General features: G+C 36.2%; 1 protein-coding gene across 2 annotated transcripts in view; it reads left to right on the top strand.

Moving 5' to 3' along the window:
• Window positions 1-26649, top strand: part of LOC139973219 (uncharacterized) — a 63358-nt gene that overhangs the window by 6803 nt on the left and 29906 nt on the right. Inside the window, exons 5-8 of one of the 2 annotated variants that reach the window (XM_071979745.1) lie at window positions 49-260; window positions 798-1109; window positions 1244-1505; window positions 3020-3626. The exons of the other annotated variant lie outside the window; for it this stretch is intronic. Of the exons in view, the coding sequence (XP_071835846.1) occupies window positions 49-260; window positions 798-1109; window positions 1244-1505; window positions 3020-3369 (1136 nt within the window). The 3' untranslated portion in view covers window positions 3370-3626. Of the gene's footprint in view, window positions 1-48; window positions 261-797; window positions 1110-1243; window positions 1506-3019; window positions 3627-26649 lie in introns of those variants that run through there. 2 annotated transcript variants of the gene reach the window in all.

Below are 26649 nucleotides of genomic sequence, written 5' to 3'. Positions count from 1 at the left end.
TTCACTAGTGGATCTTCTACTTACATGATTTACAATCTTCCTTCCTAGAATCTCAATTGGAATGGTGTCCAACGAATAAGACATTCTCCAACGAGACATGTGAGAGGAGGTGCGATGACCCTGACGCATGCATCTCTTCAACCTCTCGCACAGAACTAGAGAAATGTGTTTGTGTTGGTGATTACATGATTCAGGATGAGAATTGCATTCCTCAGAACCAATGCAGCTGTTTCGTTGCTGACAAAGGGACTGTATTAATAGTCAGTATTTTCAGTAGTTTTTTCCACTTTCTTTCTTTATTCATATCTGTATTGAATAAAGTCATTGAGTTAAAAAAAATGGAAGTTTTGTGATTAATTTTCGACAATACAGAATTGATACCCACTTTCATAATGAATAGCAGAAATTACAACTGCCGAATTTTTTGATTGACATTTTTAATAAAAAAAAATGTATGTTAACATTAAATTTCATTGCAAGTTCCTTTATTTTCAAATCATTTTACGATAGCCAATTTAACGTAATGCACAAGTGAAAGTTACTTAATCACATTACTGGCACAAGATATCTGAATGAATTAGCATAATTTATGTCATTTGTGTTTTTAACGTTTCTTCAAACAATTTCTTTTACCGGAAACAGAATTAAAATTCACGTGTCCCTTTTATTCATACTTTAATCATAAATATTTTTATGGTGAATATGTCCGGTAGTCTGGTGAGTCTCAATGGTGAATTAAGAATAACTTAATACATTTTGCATGACATTTAAAAAAATATATTTCCCATTAAATTTAGAACGGCGAGTCTTACGTCAATTCAGCCTGTACAAGAAGATCAAATTGTAGCAATAACCAACTCATGGTAGAAGATAGTTACCAATGTAGTGATCACGCGACTTGTGATGTCAGAGATGGTGTTCGTAGATGTTACTGCATAGATGGCTACGAAGGAGACGGTGTTACGTGTACCCGCGAGGTTGTCCCAAGGGATTGCCAAGAGCTTTACGTTGATGGTAGTACAGATGGAGTTTACACCATTTACCCTGATGGTTCGCCTAACGGCATTCAGGTTTTCTGTCGGATGGAAAGTAACGGAGGAGGATGGACGGTGAGTTGTAGAAGTATATTGAATACAGTTCAGTGTCTTGTATCTGAATTCATTTGTTCTGCAAAAGTGTGGAAGACACATTACATATTTCTCATTTACTATTGTTACATGTAAATTTCTCTTTATACTTATAGGTCATTCAGCGACGATCAAGCGCCGCTGTTGATTTCTATCGTACCTGGGCTGAATACAAGAACGGATTTGAAAATCCTATCGGTGATCATTGGCTTGGTAATGATTACATACACGCAATTACCAACCAAAAAGAATACAGTCTCAGGATAGACCTCACTGATTCAAGAAGTTCATCATATTACGCCCTCTATTCCTCCTTTAGCATAAGTGATGATGCGGACAAATATCGACTCTCAATTGGATCATATAGTGGTGATACAGGTTAGTATTTCAGTAGTTATTATAAGATTAATGCAAATCACTCACGAAACATGGTAATTGAAAGTAATAGCTAGGAAGCTAAATACACCCATGTGTGCAAAAATCCTTCACTTGTCTCCTTAGCATCTATAGTCACTTTCAATGGAATTTAATATTGAACCTGAAATATATTTAATATCCTTATATTCATATTTACACATTTTATCCTCTTTCCGTTTGTTTTGCGATAACTACAAATCATGAAAGGCTATTGAATACGCTAAACTGGGCATTTATTTCTTACCTTCTTCACAAAGTATATATATATATATATATATATATATATATATATATATATATATATATATATATATATATATATATATATATATGTATATATGTATATATATATATATATATATATATATATATATATATATATATATATATATGTTAAGAATTTCTTAGAAAACATTTTTTGTATACATTTTTGACAAAGAAAGTGCCTTAATGTAGCCACGTAGTGGCATATTTAAATCATTAAACAGTCTTTTGTATTCAGTCAACTAACAATGCCAACAAATTGAAGGCTGTTGACTCTCTAATTTTCAACTGCATGGTTTGTGTGGAAAAAAAGACACAATTTGATGATGACGTACTGATGACACCATTACCAAACATGCATAATACAAGTATGTTATTTGTTAACACATTAGTAAGCATAATATAAACCAAACATAAACATAAATAGCCGATAACGTAACAAGAAGGTTATAAACTACAACTCAGACTGCCGTGTTTGGCAAAATGATCAACAGGAAAACAGCGACGTAGACAAGAATAAGTTTCATAGCTTGCTGCACACATATTGATGGAATGAAGCTTTGAAACGTTCTAGGTAGATTCATCGCTTCTGTATGAATAACTTGTTTTAAAAATTGACACCGAATTTATATAATCATTTTTCCGTTAGATAGTTAAGGAAAAATATAAATAACTATTATTGTAAAAAATTCATCTGGCAGTAAACGCTGAAAGATGAAAAAACTACAAAAATAATGAACAGATGAAAACAACAAGCAAAACAGCTAAATTCCCAATATGCCGTTTCCATTTCTGAATAAAGTTTTGGAAATTTAGAACAATACAGTGATTGCTAATGAGTGTCAAATACAATGATATTTGTTTCTAGTTATCGGTAATATTTGTAATAAAAAAATGTTTGCGGGGGACAAAATTGAGGAATTTACTAAATACACATAGACAAACCTGTATGCTGAAGGTCTTACAAGACTTTGACAACACACATTAAAGGTGTTTTTTTTTCTTCTCTGTTACATCGTATTATAATAAACTGATGTGGTATCACCCTTCAGAAAAAATAGGCTGAAATGACAACATTTTGTATCGTTTTAAGAAATAACAGGTTACCAGGAAAGCACTAATATTAACAATTAGTGATATAAATTACGCACAAGATGGCGTGACTTAACCTTAGAAGTTTCTTTTCTAACTTTTCTTACTCGAATCCGTAGGTCATAATTCTATGTGGTTTAGCAACAAAAAACAATTCAGCACACGTGGCGAAGACAATGACGCATGGAGTGATTTTGACTGCGCTGAGAAACATCGAGGAGCCTGGTGGTTCGGTTATTATTATCACTGTCTTTCGACTTATTCTTATTGCCGGTCTAATTGCCCAAGTAGTGAATATTATTGTGATTATTTCCCTGTCGGAAGCGGCTGTGCATATTGCGCTCATTCTCACCTCAACGGAGACTACGACGGCTCAACTCGAGGAACGAACATATTCTGGACTAACCTTAGTGGATACGACTGCGGCCTACAATATACGGAGATGAAAATACGACCAGTGCAGACATAAACAATTCTCGTTGCGGAGTGATCTATGTAACGGAGTGTATTAAACAGACATTGAGGCCCTACAAAACAACTGAACTCCTCTCTACCGAATGTTACACGGGTCCTAATGTAATACATTTCTTTAATCGAGTAAAAGATAACTCATTTCTGTCCAAAATCGACAGAGCGAAGAGAAATGAATCGACTTAGATAAACGGCAACATTAAGATATCTCTATATGACAACGACATTTAAATATGTCATGTCCTGAACAATAATGATGGAATTGCAATAATGTGAAACTAATTTCCGAATAAAATTAACAAAGTTTACAATAAAGTGTCGGTAACGTTGACTTCTTCTTTTCATTTGTCATTTCGTCCATTGCTTAAGAATTAAAATAACCCCATAATTATGTCTCCCCACTTTAAAACTCTTTTGCTCTAACAATTCTGTTATGAACTAACTTCACTTTTGATACGTATTTGCCAATATTTGACTTACACTCCTGACCGTATAGGCAATTTGTAGTCCCATAACATTGGCGTTTGCAATGGGGCATCCCCTCTCAACTGTATCGCTCAGTCGGGGGAGGAGGAGGGGGGGGGGGGATATGTGGCTCAGTTGGATGTTTTCTTTTAAATGGATTATGGATACATTCATTGGTGAATGAATAAGATTAGTAGACTCATCTAGGTGTGCACGTACCTTTTCAACGGCACACAAAAGAGTATTAATTAGCAAGACCACCAGAAGCCCCGACGTGGTATAGTCGCCTTTAACCAAACAAGGGTCTTATACTGCCTCGTTTACAATACGCTACATTCACCTCCATGACCATAAAGTTCCATACCCTTATCTAACTCAGTCTAAGAAATGTAAATTTCCCGTAACCCGCAGCTTTGAAATCTGTGCAGGCCACTGATCCATTACTTGATTTACATTTACGTCTTATATATCCAACTTTAGGGAACCTAAAGGAAATTGTCATTAATCTGTTTCGAAAACAAAGAAAAACTGTTCATTGCAAGTTAAATATTTATTTTCCGTCTGATTGTAAGTGGTCCTTTTATCAGTAAGTCTTTCCTCCTCCAAACTTGCATCCACCCCTTGCACCGCTCCCCCCCCCCCCCCCCATCCACACCATTTAAACGATTACCTTCCAATCAAATGATTATATAACATATCAGCAGTAAGTATCAGGTTTATCCTGACTGAGCAAATCAGACCCTATTTCAAAAAAGGGTTTGCTTATTTTTTAGCAATATATGTTTTTGGATTACCATTGAATAAATAAATGCTTATATTGTCGTAAACGACACTCGAATACTGATAAAGCCAAATATCCACACAGTAACATGTTAATGAAATTTAACGAACAAGAAAATCCTTGAACATTAGAACTCACGTGTGGTTGAAGCGAATGTAAACTTTTTTTGTTTTTGAAACATAGACTACCATGGGCGGATTCACGGTGGGGGGGGGGGCTTCACTCCGAAAACACCTTATTCTGCCCCTATGCTTTCAACGATTATTTGACCGTGGCCAACCAATTGGCCGGCAATGGGACTGTTTTGGTAACCGAAAGTTTACAGTTCACCAACGTGCAGCGTCTATGGCAAGCCATACAGTGGCGTCACCAGACTTTTCAGTCGGGGGGGGGGGCACTGGGGGAACCAGCATTTGATGGGGGGCACTTAGGTGGATACGAATCGCCGTCCTGGGGGAGGGGTCTACGGAGGATGGGCTAGATGCAAAATGGTGCCACATTTGATGCTAAATTCGATCTGAAGATACCTCCAGAAATTGCTATTTTTGAGGTAATGATTTTAACAACGCGCAGAAGTTAGGGTTCAGAGCAACGACATTACTCATCGGTCCAGAAAAAATAAATCGCGTTCTTTCATATTCTGATGTCAAAATCATGAGAAAGGTCCAGAAATAGTGTTCTCTGGAGAGTAGGGGTGGCCTACTTTTCAGGAATTTGATTGGACAGCACCTAGTGATTTTCTGAATATTCGTCCTACTTCATAGGAAATAAAAACACGGCTGCAGCACAGCCAGAACAGGGAAATTCATTGTTTTGAACGATGAGTCATATAGCTCGCGAAGCGGACGTGTATAGCCGCTGGTATGGCGTGAGCACTGACACATTCAATGTAAATATCGACACCTGTTGTGATGGCGCGGGTTACGACTTCGATACCCGACGGTCAAGGATAAACTTTTTCATTTTTTCGCAGCTCATTTGAAGAAAATATGAATTACTGTGCTTCTTTGTCCTTATGAAAAACCAACTCAGATGATGGGAGTGAATATAACAAAATATATATATATTTTTTTACCAACCCAAATCTCAGATGGGGGGGGGCACTCGGGGGGCACTAGGTTTTCCAGGGGGGCACGTGCCCCCTGTCCCCCCCTTGGCGACGCCATTGAAGCCATATAAGCAATAATTCGATAAACAGAGTTTATCGCCATTAAACTCTGTTTTTCGATCGATATACTCAGTTAGCGAATGGATAACCGTGTTTTTCGCGATAAACTCAGTTTATCGAGCGAAAAGCATGGGTACCTCGATAAACTAAGAATATCGGCGATAAACGGAGTTTATCAAAAAGGAAATACGTTTTTGCTCGATTAACTAAGTTTATCGAATGGATAACCGTGTTTTTTGCGATAAACTGCGTTTATCGAGCGAAAAGCATGGTTACCTCGATAAACTAAGATCATCGGCGATAAACGGATCAACTGAGTTTATCACGAAAACACGGTTATCTAGTCGATAAACTCATTTTATCGATCGAAAACAGAGTTTATCGGCGATGAACTCGGTTAATCGAATTATTGCACATATGGCTTGCCATAGGCTTCTCGATGAACTATGCCTTTCAATCGAAAAGCATAGTTCCTCAAGAAAATCTGTAAACTGAGTTTATCGAATCGAAAAACTTAGACCAATGGTGCTACTTTACGTAGTTGCCACTAAGAAATGAATCGTACAGATGTGATAGAAGTGCTGGCAATCGTTAGGTGACATATCATGTTAATAAGATGTTCTCTCAACGTGAAGTACACGGGCTCCATTCGGCGTCCACATCCTTACGAATATGTGCTTAACATTTGAAAATAATTGTCAAGGAGATATATACAATGGTAAAAAATATGATACAAGGAAGTACTTTATAATACATTTACATTACATAATACATTATAATACACATACAAATTTACAATTAGTTATTAACTTGGCGTGAAGAACACGACCTCCATTTAACTTTCCCATCGCTTAAAGACGTGCTTAGCACTTGGAAAGAAATGTCGTGGAGATATATGCAATGGTTAAAATTGGAACAAGGGAGAACTACATAGCACCTTCAATATTTCGTCCACGATCTATAACATTGAAAGAGCCTCAAATAAGCTACTGTAAGGCTTCCTGGTCCTTGGGTCTCTAATCTATATAATTAAATAATATGAGGGATATAGCCGGGCAGGGTGCTCGTCTTTCGGTATTAAAACTATACGGATATATCCACACCATGTCCTTTGTTAGCTATCGTTTGTGTTATGTAAATGAGGAAACCACTATACTTATACACCCAACTTATCAGTATAATCTTAATTGAAAACTTTAAAGAAGCAATATTCTAGCATGGTCTTATTACTGTAGTAATGATATAGATTTAGAGACCTCACTTTTTAAACAAACCTGCTTATCGATCCAAAAAACAGAGTTTAACGGCGATAAACTCGGTTTATCAAATTATTGCATATATTATTGCATATAATTTTATTTATTTCGTTCAGTCATTTCACTTTTTTGCAGCTGTAATAAAATGACCAAACGAGGAATATCCAGGCCTATTCGTTTAAATGACCTCATTAACCCAGCGATCCCTCTTGAATTTAGATAGTTTACAATAATCTGTCGGTGATTTATAATGAAGAAAATCCCTAAACAAGTATTTCAACTCAAATAGTTATACATCAAGTATTCCACACACATATTCGATAATGTATAAAGTCACTGCAGTAGCCTACTACAAGATGCAAACAGATTAAAAATATAGGCACCCTCAATTAGGCTGCACTAGAAGAGGATATCAAATTGTTCAAACGACCGGATTATAGTTATATATTTATGTATTCAGAATATTACAGGAAACATCAAATGATGCTCCACCGCATGCAGTTAGTTGGTATGATGGTATAAATGCCATTAGTAGTGTTTCCAGAATCGTACCAATCCTTACAGTCGGTCATGTGTTTTGTACAATTCACTCCATTACCATGGTAACCACTCATACAGTAACATCTGCGCACATCTTTACGGACTTCACAAACAGCATTAGCGCTACACTGGTATAGATCATTGCTGGCGTTCTCAGCATTGGCAAAACTTGTAATCCATTGTGCAGTCTTCATTCACGAGAAATGAATTGACTGATCACTGATTAGCAAACACTGAAATACAAAACAAATCATTGGTTACGGCTTTACTTATCATCCCTACATGCAAGAAAATGGCGTCGGGTTAGCACCCGTGCAGAAATACCCTTGGAACGCCAGTAAGGACGGGATGCAGTATCTGTCAACTCGCAGGGGTGGTCAGTATCTGATAACGCAGGGGTCAATAGTTGAAGTAGGGCACATCAAGTTGTTAGCATTAACGCAATGTAGTGACATGCATGTGGAGATATAATTATACACGATGTATATCACGCCATTCCAACATAAGCTGCAAACCCACCCAATACACACAGAGAAACTGTAATCCCAATACTGCATGAACGAAAGCAAAAATGTAAGTAACGACTAGGCGCATTAGTTTGATATATTGATACAATACAGAAACATATAATAATGAGAGGGCGGACTGCCTAAAATCGCTGTGCCAGTGTGACAGGGAATAGTGTCCGGGCGTCTCACGGACACTATTCCCCGAGAATTGTGTCCGTAGGACATCTTTCTCGGGGGGAATTGTGTCCGGCGGGCAGTATTATCTGTCCGGACGGACAGTATCAACTAGGAAAAAACGTCCGTGTGTGGTGATTTTGTGTCCGCGCGGACAGGATGAAAGAAAAGCACGGAACAAATAGGAAAATAGTGTCCTACTAGCTCTTCTGCATGAAAACGTAGTGCAAAAACATCAGGACAGCAAGGCTTGTTTGGAGTATGCCTTTTTATCTTGCATTTCTTAATAGCAGGATTTATGGAGGAATTTCAGACCAGTTTCACTACATGATAAACTGCTGAATTATATGGTCATTTATGGTTTCTTGCATGATACTATTTGGACGGACAAACAAGACAAATGAAGAGAAATATACATTGAATTTTAAAAAAATATTGCAATTTTAATGCTCCTTCATGATCTCTGCTGCATAAGATAAATACATTACTATAAAATAATAAAATTACAAAAGTTGTGCAAAACTCATGCAACATCCCACATCTATTGTGACATAGAACAACTGTATCTGTTTCTTCACTTTTATTACAAGCTGTTTCAAGTACCTTTTGTTTTATACAAATAATCAAATTTCCTTTCTACTTTAATGCAAATGCTTGAACACCGTTGACAATAACAGATAGCCTCACATCTAGTAACTTTTGAAATCTCGGGGATCTCAAGACAAAATGACATTCACATGGAAAAAGGTTACATAAATCAAAGTAAACCATGCTTTGGCGTCCACATTTTTAGCAGTATTTTTTGGTTAGGCAATCATATATAAGGTAGACTACTGTTTATTCAATTTTCGACAGGCTGTGGATGTGAACTATGGTGAAATACTTGGGAATTCCTTTTCGAGGATATCTTTTAAGATTGGTCAATGCCTAGCTGGTTTGAAAGGGTACTTGGGAAGCAATATAAAAACATATGGTATAGGAGCAGAGGGTTAGTGTAAGGTGTTTTCGTGTGTTCATAACGTGTCAACGAACGAATCACATTAGAAGGTATTTCCCAACGAATCTCTCACCATGCACAACTTGTGTTGATCAACTTCACAAACGTATGTTGCTACAGTGTATTTTTAATGGGCATAAAGGCCTCTAAGCTATATCATTCATTTTCAACAAAAATCAGCCTAATGGCATGTTGAATTTGCTCCAAATATGCCAGATATTCAAATATGGTAACCTTTGGTGAAAATTCTTAAACTGTTTTTGTACCACCCTGTAGGAAATTTACCACACTGGGACATTCTGTCCTTTTTTATGTTCTTTTACAATGTCTGAGAAAAATTTGGAGATTATAAATACCTCAAGAAAAGCCTTTTTGAAAACTTTCAGAAATCATATCACAATACAACTTTGGGGCCTACACAGACTACCTTTAAAATGACATGCTGCTGGTCACACTTAGTATAAGGTTTAACCTAAATACCGCAAAAGCAGGCTGTGTGAGATCCAGTTCTACCACAATTACATTGTCTAGTGTTAGTCAAAGTATCTTAATGACTATTGTGCAAATGTTGGACAAGAAAAAAAATGAATTAGGGCTAATTGGGAAATGCAAGCTGAAACCAGTAAAATCATACTTAGAACACAATTCAGACAACATGGTCTCAGTTAACATTTCTCTTGCTTTTGTCTACATTTTTGGCCCACCTTTTCCTTTGACATTAAATAAATACTCTTTGCACTAACAGTTTGGTCTTGACACAGTCAACAGTATAACACCTGTATGCTTCACTGGGGAGTATCCAAGGCCAAGAAAATAAAACTATTATGATCTAATATTTGCTGATCACAATGACCAAGCTGGATTGATAATTAACTTGAATCCAATGGTTTCAAGTTGACCTCTAAAGACTTTGAAGCAGAGCAGACCTGTTTTTTTTTCCATTCAACCCCTCGATAAATGCTAACCTCACCAAGTTTGACAAGAAATCTTCAGAGGCCGTACAGTTCAACCAGGGCTGATGGACAGTCAAATGCTTTCCATGACAATTAGAACTCAATCAACTAGTCGAGCTACAAAAATTTTATTCAGTTGCAACAACTGCATAATGCATCACAGATAAAGAAACTATATCCCAGTCGTTACTTCTCTTGATATACTTGTATGGCATATGAGGACAGCTGTCAAGTAGCATGCATGCATACACCAGACTGTGGTTCTATGATCCAACATGAGTATCATTTCATATGAATGGGACATACTGACACACTTGATCTTAGTAATACAGCAAGAAGTGACAAACAGTCTATTCACAATGACAGGTGCTGACACAAATAACCACTGATAGCCTGCTTGTACTCAATGTGATACAAGGACAAACTACAGTAAATAAGCTGTCTCTTCCAGAGATATCAAGTATTAGAGGTTTACAAAATTTGACGGTGTTGGTCTCCACAATAACAAATGCCTCTTGTAGTCATGTGGTACACTTACAGATTAAATATGATATCTGTTCAGCTTCCTTTCTTGAACTTGTAATTTTTACAAGGTTTTCACAACTTGAACACTGTTTACCCAAAATGACCTTTGACATCCACCAAAAAATATAGGATATAATCAATATGATTCACATACATACCAAATCTAACATTTTCCAAGCTTCCCTTCTTGAGATGTGTTTGAAGCCAGGTGTCATACCACACACAAGTATTAACGCATAGGTTTTTTAAATTAGAAAATCAAATTAAGCACTGATATTGAGATGATGCAATATGTCAAATCATTTCTTTCTAACCCATACCGTCACGACTCTAAGTTTATGCTTAGAACTAACAATGAATGTATGCTATATTAATGAGCTGGCTTCCCTCATCTTGGAAAGTTAATTGTTTTGCTTGTTTTAGCCATTTTTCTATTATTTAGTACCTATTCGTGTGACAAAAGCATAGCATAGCAAAACAAAATTTAAAACAATTATTAGAGAGAGTTGGTGAATGTAAAAATTCCATTAACCTGAAGAAAGACATACAAACTGCCATTTAATGTCCTGGACGTGACACATAAGTTTATTGATTACAACTACCAATAGAACAACTTAATTCTACGTGTGGTAAAATATATGATTGTTATGTGAGACTTTTGTTAGAATTTTGTCACCATGCAGAGAGTACTTTGAAATTCACAATCGACAAACACAATCCCAGGATTTACTTATAAATCATCATTCTGACTTGAATTCTCTGGGAGCATTGCTCTTGATTCAACCTTACAATGACATTACTAATGCATTATAAGATAATAGAAACGCTATTTCTATTCAGTATACTAATTGTTTGCACCTTTCTCCTTGCCAGGGGAGAAAAACAGACCCTTTGATATATATGGAGGGGAGGAAGTGTGTGTGAGAGGGAGGGGGGCATGAATTGAATTGAAACCAATCCAGTGTGGTTTGATAAGAGGGTATGTGTGAAATAAATATTGCTTAATATAAAGGACACTAATTATAATTGCCGGTTCCAAAAATTGCAATGGGATGGCATTTATGATTTGTTTTTTTAATCTATCGTGCACATATAATCGTACATACAAATTAAGCACGACTTTTTTTCTGAAATTGTCTATCAGTGGGGGTGGGGAACAAACAATAACGATATTCATGAAATGAAATCTTTTTTTCAAAAATTATCAAGTTCTTGTCTTAACCAATGGATGTTATAATCATCTCTAACCTCATCATATTCAGCTTGGATAGCCTCCCTTCTTTATACTGGAAAAATGCTCTGACCCTTTGCCCCAACCTATACCTAAAAGGTTTACAATTATTGAATAGAGAAGTTAATATGACACCACATTCAGCCGGTGCTGTGGCAGAGTGGATGAAGGATTTGAAGCAATGATTCTTAGCAATCGGGAGGTTCAGGGTTCAATTCCCAGCCTGGTCATAGTAAGGTGTGTTTTTCATCCAAGATAAATCTACGGTTTTCCCATCTGAAATGACTTTCTAAATTGAAAAGATTCCAAATTTGAGTTAAAATGTTGAACTGGAAGCCAACTGATGTGTAAGTTGTAATCCATAAGCCCTTGCAGGTTTCTCCCACAGTTGTGGTTGCTTAAACGTCGTAAAAATAACTGCTGATTATTATTATTATTATTATTATTAAGGTAAAAAATGTATGTTTACAACACATATCTTTTTGGACAGATAATTGTCATTACTTTTGTAAGCTATTGCGCAGTTGACTACAGGCTGCTGCAGCTTCAGTTTCCGTGCAACCTGTGGCAAGGTGGTAGAGATGTTCCACAGCATGAGGGACCAGAACGTCATTGAGGTAACTTAGCCTGCAGAAAAGGACACATGAATAGTGAGCATTGCTTCAAAGTTACAGAAATTAAATATTACTGTGAAAACATGATTCCAGCAATCATTACGAATGGGTACTTAATTAATGTATCTTACAGCCATAGGCGTACGAGGCGGGGGGGGGGGCAGACTGCCCCCCAAATTTCCAGAGGACAAGAAATTCGGGCAAAAGTCCTGAAAAATTCGGGCAGCCTTAGAGGAGAAAAAAAATATATATATATATATATATTTTTGTCTCCTCTTAGGCTGCCCGAATTTTTTAGGACTTTTGCCCGAATTTCTTGTCCTCTGGAAATATATATATATATATATGTATAAATATGCAGTAGCTTGCCCGAATCTTTTTCAAATTTTTGCCCGACAATTCCATGATTTTCTTTATTTAGCATCATGATGCCCGAATATTTCCGTGTAACACCACCGTAAGCGCAGTTCATCTGGGCTACCACGCTTTTTGACGATCAATTTTTTTCTAACTAGTCAATTGTATACCTGGACCAAGGGCAGCGGAACCGGGGGGGCACAGGGGGCACGTGCCCCCCACTTTTCCTCAGGTTAAAAATGTGCCTTTTTTCTACATGAGGTGCCTCAAGTTAGCAAGAGGCCAGGGAACCAAAATGAACACTCGGGAAGGGCCGTTTCCGGCCTTCTGAGGGGTTTGTAAAACCAAAAATTTTCTAGTACGCTCCGCGCCAACCGATGGTGGCGCTCCGCTCAGATAGTCGTGCATACAATTTGCAAATCCTGGCTAAGCCTGTGACTTTTAATGAATTTCTGTGGATCAAACTCAAAGCTATTTCGTTGTGTTTTTGTTTTAGATATTAACAAGAAAAAAACTCTAATTCGGTAGATTCCTACATTAGCAACTAGCATGATTTCACCTCATTTTGTCCAAAAGAAAACTTGTTCCTTGTTTCCCAATTTGCGCATTGGATATTGCAGTGCTAGTATGCATATTTTCCTTTGGGGGGGGGGGGGGGGCGTTGATGGAGTGATGTGTATACAAAAATAAGATAATACAATAAAGGTTATAAAGGGTACTAAATATCAGGCTGCGTCAGTCCAATCAAATTTCTGCAAAGTGCCCTTTGATGTCGGTGCCCCTAAGATTAAAAGTGCTTCCACCGCCCGCGGCCTGGACATCTCCGACATGAGTGTATATAAGAAACATTTTCTATTTCATGGATGGTGGGGGGGGGGGAGTGCCTACAAGTCTAGAGGTACAGGTTTATCATATTCTTTGTTATATTTTATACTTTTTGTGAGACAAATTGCAGTCTCACCCGACACAGCGACATTATCCCGCCTACGTGTCGTTGAACAATGTATGTTTTTTTTTTCTGCAGGTAGCTGAGTACTGTGCTCAAATAATAAATAAGGTAACTAAATAGGAGCTTAAAAAATATACTGTCCCATTTTTCCCCTTCAAAGTGATGTTACCATTTTTTCTTCTTCTAATTTACCAAATTTTTGGGGAAGTGTAAATTTCTAAAACGTGAGATTATAAAATAAAGAATGTTTAGATGCAACTTGCAAGGCCTCAGAAGTGCCGTTTCCGGCAATCTGAGAGGCATTGTGTGCCAAAAATTTTCTTGTACGCTACGCGCCAACCGATGGTGGCGCTCCGCTTAGATAGTGTCATGGGAACTTTCGGGCACAAAAAGTTCTGCCCCCCCAAACTGAAATGGTCCCGTACGCCTATGCTTACAGCACTCGGTAATAAACAAGGTGAAGGATACCCACATAAAGATACAAGAAAAGTGAAGGAGGGCTAAAGAAATTACTTAATATACTTTAATCAATAATCATGGGCATGTCAGCATTCAGACTAACAAGTTGAACCCCTTGGGGTCTGATCCTCATTGAGATGATATTAAAAATAGCAAGTTGGTCACCTCATATGTGAGGTCTGATAATCTTTGAGCATGTGAAATTTAGACGAGCAAGTTGATAGAAATAATTGTGCTGTAAGTCAGTGGATGGGCCAACAGTTCAAGCACTCTATCACAGAAACTAAAATTCGTGACAAAGCAAGGCTTAGGGGGATAAAATTATAAACAATGATATGACCAGGACTGGATCCCATTTTGCACTAAAAAGTTCCTTTAAAAGCAGTGCTTAACCATTGAAAGTATACATACTATTACTATATAGCAAAGTTTGCAACAGGAAGTGAAACATCTAAAAAGCTTTTGGCCGGGCGATGATCATAGGTAATAGGTAGTCCACCTTTATCATTAATATTAATCAATATTTGTTTCTGCTTGAATTTTGAGAGTTGCTTAAGCAATACAAAATTGTGCTTGTATCTGACATTGTATACCACTGAGATTGGTATCAGTTACTGCATGATTATGGAGTACACATAACCCAACTTTAATGAAATATGTAACACTTACTGTACTTCAAATTTTCTGAGTTTCTTCAATCGGTCATGCAGCTGCTCCGGGAACTTAAAGAAAAACTGTTGCCTTAGAGTAAACAGATCTCTGTTGAATTAAAGCAAAGAACACAATCATAGCAAACTGGAAATTACTTAACCATGAATTGTAAATAATAGGCTTTACGAAAATATTTTGGAAACTTGCCACTTGGCCAGTGTAAGGGATTCCCTTTCTCCTTCAGTAGTCATAGCACAGCCTTCTTTGGGGAACATTATTATAATATTACTCATATTACTAGCAATATTTTTAGCAATGCCATGTACTTCTTTCATATATCATTAATTCAACCAGAATGCCAACATGCATTGTGGTGTTGGACGATCGATGTACATGAGCAGTTTTGTTCATGAATCTGACATAATTTATAGTGAGGGTGTACAACATACTAGATCTTAGTAAAACAGTGTGATGTGACAAACAATAAATTCGCAGTATCAGGCTGTCCTGAAATGACCATGACCTCAAAGGTTTCTTTTACTAAATGTGATAAAACAACATACTAAATATGACATCTGTCCTGTTGAAATATTGTGTAGAACATGTTTTTCACAATTTGACCCCTGGTGAACTAAAACGACCATTGACCTCCGCCCACTACATTAGGCTTCTTGTACTCAATGTGGTACAATAACATACCAAATATGGCGATAGGTCCAAGCTTCTGAGATATTATGTTTAGTATGTTGCGTTAGTGTAGGGACAGGTAAGAGGGGAGTGAAATACCTGTTTGGCATGGGGTATTGACAAATGTGCAGTTTGAGGAAAACCACATTAAGTTCTATATTATTTGGAGAACATCATTCTGAGAGACCCATGCAATCATGGTCCAATATAAACAACAAACGGAGTCTACCCTCTGCAATAACGCAATTCTCCACTACATCATTTAGCATGTGTAAACAGCATGTAGTTAACACAAAAATGGAACAACTTGCCCTAACTGGCATTGTTCACCCCCTCAAAAAAACTGTTTGTTTCCATTTTCACTAGCTAAAAGTTAATTTCATACATACTTTATTTATCGTCAACATCAACTTTTCTAACAATGTACATGGTTGTAGCTGGTACACATCTGAATACACTAAAAGATATGGTTTGATTGTTTCTTTTTATGTGTCAACAATTTGTCCTCAAGAAATATAAGTAAGATTATTCTGTGATTTCGAGACTAAGTAAGAGAAATATATCAAGTCAGGCTAGCAATGAACTATGCATGCTGGTGCACAAGCCCATAAAGCATACATGGACCTGTAAACCAGTAAGTTAATTGGGGAGCATTTTTGGCTGAGACATGGCAATGCAAGTTCAAGAATCACCCAACCCCCCCCCCCTCCCAAAAAAAAAATATTTATATATGCTATCTGTGAGGAGCTCGACTTGATAGTGATTTACATGATTACGTATTATGTATATAGCACGTAGTCACCAACACATGATCTTACTTTGGCAATATGGGTCCTCTTGTCTTATCTGGTGTTGTGTTGTAGTGGGATCTAAGTTCTGTGGTTAGTGCTTCTCTAAGCTGTAAAACAAAAGAAGAAAAATCAACTCTTCAGACCAGTTGCACAGATTTACATGATCATGTTTTGTCAAGAATGCATATTATTTAATAAGGTATAAGCCATTAATATGATATTTAAGTGACAAGATGAACATGTATTATGAATAATTTCAATTTGCCAAAAAATTTCTGCTATGTGAAAACTATGTTGATGCATGTTCTCAGAGACAGCTTTTTTAAGCTTGTTGGAATTTAATGAATCCATCTGCAGGGCAACATCATCACAGCAATGAATTAAGAATGTCCTTCTTTTCCTTTGATGTACAAACCTGCAGTGCTCACATGGTAAATGACATTCTTACAAAAACATCACAATTCAAGAAAAAACTATGAAAGGCTCGTAAAAGCATTTGAAGAACATATTAAACAAGATGACACCACAGATCATCCACTGTGGTATCTTTCCTGGAGTAGCTATATGTTGGACCCACATCAAATTTCCTGCAGGCACCAAAGAAAGTTTTGTTATGGGGGTTTCAGCTGGTAATATTGAACCAATTCTTCTTTTCTATTAGACTCGCATAGTCTTCTACCTGAATTTACTTTCAAACATTCAGCAAGCTCACTTACAGAATATATTTCTATGGAATGTTCTCAACCAAGGATGTTGCTTCACGTCAAGCTCACCCTTAGAGGTATAGTCTGTATAGCTCCCAAATTTTTGCATGATATAATTGCTAGAAGTGTTCAAAAGTACTTTCCTGGAGGTCTATGCACTCCAAATTGTTCTCAGACATTCTAAATAAACAGACACAATCACAAAATAATATCCCAGTGAGGTAAATTCCCTCTGAAGTGGTAAAAAAAAAGTTTAAGAATTTTGACCTAGTTGACCATATTGAAAAATGTGGCATATTTGGAACCAATACAGCATAGCTTTAAGAGCAAATATACATGCACTCAACATGCCCAACACAGTATAGTCCCAAATTGGCCAAATACTACATATGTAGGTTTTCACAGTTTGCATGCAGTACGTTTACCAAACAACTGAGAACTATAATATAAGTTTATCAAGATTTAAAACGTCAACGTTTACAACAAACCTTTGCAGACACTGCCCCTGCACCAATAAGGTAGGTATGCTTCAGCTTATTTCCAGTCAGAAACACATCATGCCGCTGTGACCTGTCAAAGTCAAAACATAATATCTTATTAGAAAAATTTGACTTGGCACATATATATACTTCATGACAACAATCTCTTGTTCACTCGATCATATAACTAAATGTAGGATGTTCTTACATGAGAGAATTGAAAGAATTAGGTCACTTATAATAAGTTTGATGGAGAAAGCATAGAATATACAGCAAAGTTGGAACTTGGAATATAGTCCACTTACCCTAGTTTGCCAGACATTATCTCATTCAGGTGTTGTACAATATCAGCCATCTAAGTTAAGAAAAGATGAAGCTGATTACGCCACGGCAAAAAAAGTAACAACGTTTTGACACCCATACTTATCTGTTAGAAAGGATGGTGGATGATTTCTTTGAGGATCAATGTAATACATCAATAACAGACATATGTGTCTCCAGTGTACTTTATATGACAAGAAGGTTCCCATCATAAGGTTGTGTGAAGTGTTATACTTACATAGTGAACCAGCTTAACATTTCTAGTATGGAGTTGTACACCCTCCTCTTCATCTTCCATGCACTCATTATCTGGTACTTTGGAGGCAACACATAAACAATAAGAAAGTTAATTAATTCTGTGTCATTATGAGCAACTCTTTAATACAAGATATTTCACCATTATTGCTATGGCTAGACGTGTAAGGGTCTTAGCATTGATTTATATGTACATAACACATATAAGGCTAAAGATGATATGTTTACAAAGTTTTCAGATTTTAACCTCAATAGTAAATGTAGCAATCATCAACTCACAAAGGGCTATCTAATAAGTTTGAAGATCAGGCGAAGGTACATCTTGAGATTTTGTGTTTTTGAAGTTTTCAGACTTTTGCCCTTTGTTGAACTCAAATGACCTTTGTCCTCTATAAAAACAAGTCACAGGGATCATCTTCTCACAAAAGTCTACCTACGTTGAGGTTAAAGTTCAAGCACCTTTAACTTATTGTCTGCAAGCCAAAGTCACTCACACACATACAGTCAAATGCACACACAAACATACATACCCACATGCACATGTCAAGGTCATATCTGATTGGACACAACTACCGGTCCATTGCCAAATAGTGAAGGCATACATATATAGTCAATATTGTCAACACTTACAGGAGGAAATAACAAACTACAGTTATTTTTATGCTCATTTTACCCCAAATATTCCAGATTTGCAAAATATGGTCACCTATTTGGTAAAAATTCTTAACCCATTAGTACCACCCTAAAGGAACTTTAACTCGCTGTGGCATCCTGTCCTCTTGTGTGTTCATTTGGAATGTCTGAGAAAAAGTTGGAGAGTAAATATCTCCAGGAAAATATTATAGCATGCTTTAATTTAGGGCTACATATACAGACTGCATTTTATTTTTTAGCATTTTAATTAGTCTAAGCTCATTTTTACCAATGGTTGCAATTTGCCACAATTTCCAAGGGTGGAATAATAGTACAAATCAAAAGAGGTTCAGAATAAAAGCAGCATTTGAAACACCTGATAAGGAACACACTGGATTCTCAGTACTTGTCACTTTGTTAACTTTTTAATGAATTTTGACTCTCTGTGTCCAATGTATTTGTATCATAATTTAACCATTTAAATTATTTTGTCGGGAGAAGAATAGCAACAGAACTTACCCTTTTTATAAAACGCACCACATACATTGCTACTGTCTATTGCTGATTTGGCAATTACTGTGTATGTGCCATCATTCATGTGGAGCCAGCTGTTGTCTTTCACTCTTTTAGCGCAAGAGTAGTGTCCACTGGTTGACGATGTCCCTTCGTGAATCTATACGAAAAAGAGTAATGCTTTTTAAATATATGTTTTTTCTGGTGCATCCTTCAATTGTCAAACAAATTCCTAAACAAGCGTGGTAAGCTTTTGTTTGGTGTTAGCCTAAATAGAAAACGTTGAGAATCTTCTCAGTGTTTACAAAAGCCTAGGCCATATAAGCTTGTTTAAGAAATCACCACTGTTGGGGGCCGGAGTATGATGGGGGGAGGGGTGGATTATACAAACAAAATTATGTAGACAAGTATGATTCATAAACAGGGGGAGTTCCATGGGTAGTCAGAGGTTCATCCCCCCCCCCCCCACACACACACACACAGACTTCACCATATCTCTCCCTTTGTGATGCATCAATTTAACATATTAACATATTTTCATGAGAACATATGTTTGCTCCATATTTAAGCTTTGTTGTGGTTGGAATTCTCCTCTATACATGTTAAGCATATTTGGAAAAACCTGTATCCACATCTGCCATACTATATAGTATGTGCATTATTTGATTAAGTGCATTGAATTTGCCTATATGTTAGTCATCTCAAGGGAAGAAGGGGGAATCCCAGTAACTATGGCTTGTGGTTCTCCAGGAAGATATATGGTGCTTACTAAAGTATACATTTCTTGATTATCATTAAATTTTCTATTTCTTTATTAGAAAAGTATTTAACTTTATACAATGCATTTTCAAAGTGGCAATTTCATTAGGTTTTCTAAGTTCGGAATCCCTGGTGAGGGGTGTGGTGTTTCTAAAGCAAACACTGCATCACACAGAGCTGGAAATTATATATGTCCTTCCTTATAACTTATTGCAGTGACTTTCATTATTAGTTTGGAGTGGAGCGCCACAGACTGGTGGGGGCATGGGGGACTGTTCCCAATATTCTTTTTTGAAATTAAATTGCAATTTTATTGCAATTCTCTATATACCCTTTTCAAAAGCAGAATCTTGCATTACCCAATTGTAAATTTTGATTGCCCTTTGGTGTTTATACTTTTACTGCTGTTAAAATTTTAGCTGAACAGTGGATCCTCAGCATAGGGGAACACATGGTTAATATAGCTTCACTTTGTGACAATTATACTTTAGTTACTAACCAAAACACCATAAAGCTCATACAAGACCCCAGACAGTCTAACCTCCGCTTCAATATCAATGGTTTGGAAGTTTTTCTTCAACTTATCCCCACCCCAGCGAGATATGCCAATGCTGATCACTTCCGGAGTAGATGTTATGGATGGAGACACAAGAAGGCCATCTGAACTGCCACTGGAAAGAATAAAATAAAATACTTGTTTTCAAATTTGGACTGGAGTAGAGTTAAGAGCACAACTTCTAAAACAAACAATGCATAAAAATTTTCAGCATGGAACTACACCTATTTTGCAACTTAAGGAATTTTATTATGAAAGTTGAAAATTTGTTGTTAGTCTGACAAAAATGAAATGGAAATTGAAATAAAATATTCATCATGAGAAAATATCCTTTATTTATGCCAACCACTGACAGCCTAGGGGACGATTTTAGTGATTTGTGTCTCATGACATCCTATTCAACTGCATAGCCAAGGGGGGGGGGGGCGAAGGGGTAGCCACCACCCCCTTGAGCATATTTTTAAAAAACTTTTTAAAGGTTTTTATGATATCGCTAGTATTTTCAAAAGAGAAAATGCTAAGATACAACTAATTAGGCATGGGAAGTGACATTTCCGGCAATCTGGGAGGCATTTCAGCCAAAATTTTCCTGTACACTTCGCGCCAATCATGGTGGCGCTACGCTTAGATAGTTTGCAATGCCGAATCTACAATTTCACCCCTCCCTTGGCAAATTCCTGGCTACGCGCCTGATCCTATCAGCTAGATACTTGTTTGGTATGTCTCAACGTGTCATGCAGTGGGTGTAAGTAAAATTACTTCAGACATTTGAAGTCTACTAAAAGTCAATTACCTTTATAAATTAGACTATTCAGCAGTAGAAATATAAATTCTCACTGGTTCTGATATTTGTTTTATTAGATTTAGTTTTCAAAATGAATACAGTTTGTAACGATCTTGTCAGACTTTGATAGACCTTATATACAAGCTGGGTCAACCGCAATATATGACTTATATTCATGCATAGCAGGAATTTACAATAAATTTGGAAAGACATAACACCTAATATCTACAATCAATATGAGAAGATCCCTGTATACAGTAGTTAGAACTGCCCAATGGGATCATTACAACTCAAGCTGGATTCTAAATCTGAAAATTACCAACATATGATTTTCGGCCAATAGTTTCAGAATTTGACTCCTGTTCATTTGTCAGTTTATTGAGTTATCTTAATGACAGGCTATTAGCATAACACACAAAAACACACATATTGTTACTTCACAAACATGCATTGTGTTACAAATTGAACAATTTTACATTACACAAAACAAAATGGAATAAAAACAATATGACAAGAACAGGGAGTTTTTGCAGGAACTCACCAGGAATCACAAAGACCTTCAAGATCTTGGCAATCTAGAAACATCTCAAGGTGCCCCTGCATACTCAAACGAGACATATAGCTCTTGTTACTAGGATAAATTGGAATTACTGGATAGGAGTTTGCCCCACTGTGCCAAGTCTCATTGCAGGAAGTACACTTCATCTCATTTGTTGTATGTAAGAAGAAGTACCTGGAAAGGAAAAAAAAATAAGTTACTAATTACAACAATGTAGCATTTCTATTGCAATTTCCATTTGCTTCTTTACCCTCTGGATTTTCAGCTATAAATGAACAACTTTCATTTAGCTCTTACTTCAAATTATCAGAACTACTATTAAGAGCAACAAACTTATAAATCAGATACAGACTATCATCTAAACCCAGTCTTACGAAAAGTTCATCCTCATTGTATTGATGCAAGTTTATCAGTCAGATCTAACTCAGGTGCCATAATACCACTTTCAAATCTGACTAATTCTCTTTAAACTAAGCAAATTCCAAATCAGTTTCAATGTTAAAGGTAATCTGTATAGGCCCCAAATTATAGTATGCTATAATTGCTAAAAGTTTACAACAAGTTACTTTCATGGGGCCTTTAGTCGAAATAGTTCTTAACGAACATTCAAAGATGACTGAATGTCACAGTGAGGTAAATTTCCTCAAAGATTGTAATAAAAACAGTACATATAAATTTGACTAAAGGTGACCATATTTTAAAATGTGCATATTTGGGGCCAACATAGCAGAACTTTAAATAAAACATTGAAAAGTTCAATTATTTGTGTTTTAATTGTGTGGCTTTGACTTCACCTAGATATGTTTTTTACAGAACGATCCATATCTCTTACTCATCTAAAAGTTTGCACTGGCTTTGGTTACAGGAAGTGCATGATGATGTGTAAAGTGCACCAAGGAATTCTAATGCATCCTCCTGGGCAGTTGAATCAAACTCTGGAAGAATCTGCTTCAACCTTGCAAGACAGGGGTCCCATGAAGTTGAGGTTGAAGTTGCGTGGAAGAGAGCTTTGATTACTTCCATTAATTCAGAGCTATGTCCATCGTAGTGTTGAATGATGCCGCTTCCTTCAAAGAGCTGAAGTGCAGCGGCCATGTAACATGTATTACCCAGGTTTGGAAGAAGCTAAAAAAAGAAGGAAAATTTAGATTTGTAGGAAATCTACATTTGACATGGGGTGGCTCATCAATATATGTGGAAAAGATTTGGGTTGCAGCCTTCATTTGTATCTATTTTTTTTCTTAATGACTGCTTGATGCTTCAAAGCACTGTCTTGGAAGTCTGTCACTATAGCTTCTGTAGCTGAAAAGTTACTCTCATCAAGTAAAATGATAAACACATCATATCTTCATAACCATTTGTTGGAATATGCTACTGGGAGAAAGAAGTAGAGGTATCATGAACTTGACAAAGAGAGTGCCCATGCTGGAAATCTAGTTTATTTGGGGGATAATAAAACTTAAAACCTTCATTGTTCAAGTGAAAATTATGATATACTGCCATGGGTGCCAACCTTTGGGATGGGGTTGGAACACCACAAAATGCCCCTTGCAATTGTGTCTAAAACAGGTTGGAATTTTCCCTTTATTTCGCGAGGCGCAGGATTTTGTCAAGGATATGGTCCTGGCACTGTAAACGCCTTCCATTTGTCAACATATCCAGGTGGGGAGCGGTGGATCAAGTCACATGAAGTCTTGCAAGTTCGTAGCTTGCAATCCCTGCCTTAATGAATTTATTTCTAAAGCCGCATGGGTTGTCTTAGGTTACTTACCTTTACAGTAACAAGATTGCTTTGTTCCTGAAATAAAAAACATTTAACAATATTTAATGTGACTTGTCAAGCATGGCCAGTGATTTTCCACGATCAAGGAAATCACAATAACATGGATCAATATCCATAAAATAATGAAACAGAAAACTCAATTTGAAATAGAAAAAATCTGTATTCCTTGCAAGAAACTTGCCTCAAGTTGGATATATATGCAATAATTGTGGGGCTGTACTGACCTTGATCATGTTTCTCCCTGTAAGAAGGTAACATATATTGTGAAAGAGAAATCTAGAACATAGGTTGGGGTGGAGAAATGTGCAGGGGGGCAGAGGTTTGTTTGGCCCCAAATATGCCAAAAGTTCAAATACGGTCACATTTTTTAAGATTTGTCAACTGTTGTCATTACCACCCTGGAGGCATTTACCTCACTGAAATATTCAGTTATCTTGTGTGTTCATTTAGAATGTCAGAAACCAGTCTGGACACAAGGATGTCCAAGAAAATACTTTTTGAAATCTTCAGAAAAGCATGCTATAATTTGTTGCCTATACAGACTACCTTTAAGTCAAATTTCTTCTATTGCATAATTTTATCATATTCAAACTTGGGCTGCTTACCTCATTTGGTGTGTTTGTACTGATGATACTGGCTTCAGGTTTCTGAAATAGAATAATTAAAATTATCAAGGATGACATTCAACAACCTTTCACAGCACAGGTCATACTGTATATACATATATATATATATATATACATATATATATATATATATATATATATATATGTATATATATATATATATATATATATATATATCTATATCTATATATATATATATATATATATATATATATATAGATATAAATAATGCACACTCGTACAAAGTTTGCGCTATTACTTGAGTTTCATGCTTCTTCGCAATCGTCTGACAATTGCGAAGAATTATGCGTACATTATTTATATCTATATCCAGCTCTATACCCAGGTATATTGAGCACTCTTCACCTGGAATTAATGCCGTCTATCATATATATATATATATATATATATATATATATATATATATATATATATATATATATATATATATATATATATATATATATATATATATATATATATATTGCTTTCATTACTGAATTCTTTCTTGCAATAAAAAAAATGGGAATGATCTCAATAAGCCCAGAGATATTTATTTGATATTTAATACAAATTTGGGTTTTTTTTTTTGTTGAGGAACATGTTACTACTTTTGTTAATTAAGGAACATGTTACTACATAGAGGTCATACCAAATTCAAGATAATGTTGATCAGATGAGATCATGAGATATTTTGAGGTTGTCCATCACTCGATATCGACATACCTTGCAAGAAGCAATTGAGGTAAGTCTTTTCCATGCTGGATCAAAGCAAGATAAGTTATGAGGTTGAAATCATAAATGCAATCATAATGTTACAATTTTTCAGTGAATTTGCAAACTTCATGACAAAACTGTCATTTGTGTATTTAACATCTATAGTAACTGATAATGTGGACTACCATACATGAATGTTATCCTACGGGTGTAAGTCATGTTACTCATTAGTAGATGTAACTGAAATGAGAAAGTAAAGGTTCATGTGGTGGAACAGTACTGTACTAAATTATACTTCTTTAAATGCTGGAGTGTAATTATGGATTGATTGAGTGATCAGTCAATTAATTGAATTATTAATTGGGTTAACGATTAATTAAAATTATTTAAGGGAATCGATATGATTAGCTATACAGTATTAAATTGGTTTTCATATATTGGATGGTTATTTGCAAAGAACAATAAATGCACTGAGATGTATACCAATAGCATGGGTACAGTATTACAAGTATAGCTGGTACTGTAATAATTTTCAGAGCCATGTACCAACTTATCCAACCACTGCAAATATACCATCTGGGTGATATATATTGAAAATATTCCATGCATAGAAGTTATTGATTCTATATAATTGCAAGCAAATTTGAAAACTCAAGTATACTTACACTTCCCTTAATTAGGACGTTTTTATCTGTAAAACATGGCACCATATAGCAAAGTTAATGAAGTGTGATGATTTTGTCCTAAGAAACTGGCCATCGTCACAATATCCCTGTATCTGTTACGTCCTGAGATCTGCAGGCCATGTAACACAACTATTAATTCCATACTTGTATAATGCTGAGCTGACGACACTGGCCTTTGTGGCAAGACCTTTAACACATATGTTCTGTACCTATTTTGTCTATCCAATATACTGTATGTATAATATTTATCCACATTTTTTTCAAAACTCAAGGAAATCTAAGACGGTCAATATCAGTCCCTATTCTGGAACTGCCTCTATGAGGATTTCTGTGATGATAGAATCAATGTTGATGAAAGAATAAATGTGACTTCATGCAGTGTTTTACAACATGTATAAAATAAATACTCCAACCACACATGCAAAGTGCAATGTGGTTCCCAGCTACACCACTCTTTGGGGAAATGGTAATTTGATGGCTGTTCTTCCTGTAAACTCAGTCTAGACAGTGTGTTTGATTATCAACTCAACCAACTTTGGCCAAGTTCCTGATGTTGTCAGCTGCAAGCCAGGAATCTCATTGGGTTACTGACACCACCATGAAGATTTAAGCAGTATATCATCTCTGCCATAACAACAACTTTGAAATGGTCCAGCAACATTTCCAGAATGATATTATATCACAATTCCCTTTTGAATTTAGTAATATGTTAAGGGACATTTTCTTAATTTATTGTTTTCAAAATACGGAAAATCAATCAAGTTAATCTATGCATTATGTCGAAATTGATTTATTG

This window comes from Apostichopus japonicus, chromosome 9 (genome assembly GCF_037975245.1).
Source record: "Apostichopus japonicus isolate 1M-3 chromosome 9, ASM3797524v1, whole genome shotgun sequence".
Lineage (NCBI taxonomy): Eukaryota > Metazoa > Echinodermata > Holothuroidea > Aspidochirotida > Stichopodidae > Apostichopus > Apostichopus japonicus.
Note: the sequence above shows the minus strand (reverse complement) of the source record. Positions and strands in the feature narration are given on the sequence as shown.